The 2,428-nt window shown below is 60.4% G+C and overlaps 1 protein-coding gene across 1 annotated transcript; it reads left to right on the top strand.

The window, feature by feature from the left end:
• Positions 1 to 367: 367 nt before the first annotated feature.
• On the top strand, positions 368 to 1,465 carry LOC309411582 (urotensin-2 receptor-like; the record flags this gene model as incomplete). The annotated part of the gene is made up of 1 exon (XM_082008254.1): positions 368 to 1,465. The coding sequence occupies one exon, from the start codon at positions 368 to 370 to the stop codon at positions 1,463 to 1,465; it is 1,098 nt and encodes a 365-aa protein (XP_081864380.1).
• Between the last annotated feature and the right edge of the window lie 963 nt (positions 1,466 to 2,428).

The following is a 2,428-nucleotide window of genomic DNA, read 5'->3' as shown; positions in this document are numbered from 1 at the left end:
CTCCCAGCTCGGGGAGCCCGTCTGCCCCGGCCCCACCCGGGCTGAGCGCGGCCCGGCGGCGGCCCGACACCGCCCCCGCCGCCCCTCGCACGGAGCCGCCTCCGCCGGGACCGCACCTGCCCCCCGCCCCGCCGCTCCGCGCTGCCGGCCCCGCACCGGGCGGGGGGGCTGGGGGGGTCCCCGCCTGCCCCCCGCCCCCCCCGGGCGCGGAGCGGGGCAGCCCCGGCGGGGCGGCGGCAGCCCGTCCCCGAGGGCAGCCCGGCGGGCGGCCCGGCACCGCCCTGCCTCCCGCGGGGGGCGGAGCGGCCGCCGGCGGGGCCGGCAGCTCCGGGGCCGGTGCGACGCTGCGGGGCCGCCGCCGCCGCCCATGGAGCCCAACGGGACGGCGGCGGCGGGGGGCAACGCCTCGGCGGCGGCGGCGGGCGGCGGCCCCCCCGGGGGGGCGCCCCTGCTCATCCCCTCGGCCTTCGGGACGGTGCTGTCGGTGATGTACGTGGCCGGGGTGGCGGGCAACGTCTACACGCTGGTGGTGATGTGCCACTCGGCGCGCTGCGCCGCCCCCATGTACAGCTCCATCGTTAGCCTGGCCCTGGCCGACCTGCTCTACCTCTCCACCATCCCCTTCATCGTCTGCACCTACCTGGTCCAGGACTGGTACTTCGGGGACCTGGGGTGCCGCATCCTGCTCAGCCTGGACCTGCTCACCATGCACGCCAGCATCTTCACCCTCACCCTCATGTGCACCGAGCGCTACCTGGCCGTCACCCGGCCCCTGGACACACTGAAGCGGTCGCGCGGCTACCGGAAGGTCACGGCGGGGGCCGTCTGGTCGGTCTCGCTGCTCCTTACGCTGCCCATGATGCTGATGGTCACCCTGACCGAGGGGGGCAAGGCAGAGGGCAAGGTGAAGAGGATCTGTGCGCCCACCTGGAGCGCAGATGCTTACCGGACCTACCTGACAGTGCTCTTCAGCACCAGCATCATGGCCCCGGGAATCATCATCGGCTTCCTCTACACACGCCTGGCCAGGACCTACCTGGAGTCCCAGAGGAACCCCCCCCACAAGGAGAAGAGCAAGAGATCTCCCCGGCAGAAGGTCCTCATCATGATTTTCAGCATCGTGCTGGTCTTCTGGGCCTGCTTCCTGCCGTTCTGGATCTGGCAGCTGGTGCGACTCTACAGCAGCTCCCTGCAGCTCACCACCCAAACCCAAAAGTGCATTAACTACCTGGTGACCTGCCTGACCTACAGCAACAGCTGCATCAACCCCTTCCTCTACACCCTGCTCACCAAAAACTACCGGGAGTACCTGCGCAACAGGCACCGCAACTTCTACAGGTTCACATCCTCCTTTCGCAAGAGGGGCTCCAACCTGCAGTGCTCCTGGGGACGGTCCATGTCCTCCAGCAACCAGTACGACTACAGCTCGGAGGCCCTGGGCATGGCCACGCTGAAGGACAAGTGAGGAAGAGGAGGCGCTCCGGAGACAGCAGGACCAGCAGAGCGTCTGGCCAAGGTAGGGCTTTGGGACCCCTTAGCCCCCCAGGGTCCTAAAAACTTATTTCTGGTGGTCACTCTGGTTAAGGGCAAAAAATTGCATGAGCCCAGGTACTGAGAGACGCGTTTCAATTTCTGTCTGGCTCAGGGCTGTCCGGCGGGCTCCTGCCAGGTGCCAGCAGCCCTTCAGGACAAATCCTCTGGGGTTTGGGTGCAGAAGATGAGGTGGATACTTCGTTCAGTTCTGCAGCAAACTCTTTTCACGCTTTGCCGAGTTTTGTCCAGCTCCAGCCCTGCCGCCGTTGCTCCTGCGTGGTTTCTCAGTGCTATCCTCAGGCTGCAGCTGGGTCAGATCTGCGAGAGTCTGAAATTGTCCTGGTATTGCTTAATTTAGCTGCAAGCCTCAGGTTTGCCCCACACGTTGCTGTTGTCTGTTCCTAGAGCCTCTGAAGAGACCTTTAAGCCCCTTTTCCCATTTCCTGTTACATTATAGGGCACTACACTTTCATCAAGCTCAAAGTCTCTATTTTAAAATTCATTACAGCAGCACTTCAAACTCCAAAGCATTCAAAAAACCACAAGGTAAGCTGTCAGAAGCCACAGAATTACTTAAAAACTTGTAATTTTTTAAGGTTTCTACCTTAGGTGATTTGAATTTGCCATTGTTGTGTTTTTTTTAAAGTTGATCCGTTTCTGAACAGTCAGGAGGACTTGAAAAACTAAAAGTTTACCTTGGAAAGAAAGAAAAATGTCTTATAATCCTATCACTCAAAGACCTGAGGCTCTAAGAAAGATTACTGGATCCTATATCTTGAGAATCATTATAAAAGGGACAAGCTTATTCATGACATTCCATCAAAAGCATTTTGCCTCAGTGTATCTGCTCATTTTCTCCCCATTTAGCATCTCATAGTAAACCTTCACCACAGAT

This window comes from Phaethon aethereus (genome assembly GCF_964289735.1).
Source record: "Phaethon aethereus genome assembly, chromosome: 18".
Lineage (NCBI taxonomy): Eukaryota > Metazoa > Chordata > Aves > Phaethontiformes > Phaethontidae > Phaethon > Phaethon aethereus.
Note: the sequence above shows the minus strand (reverse complement) of the source record. Positions and strands in the feature narration are given on the sequence as shown.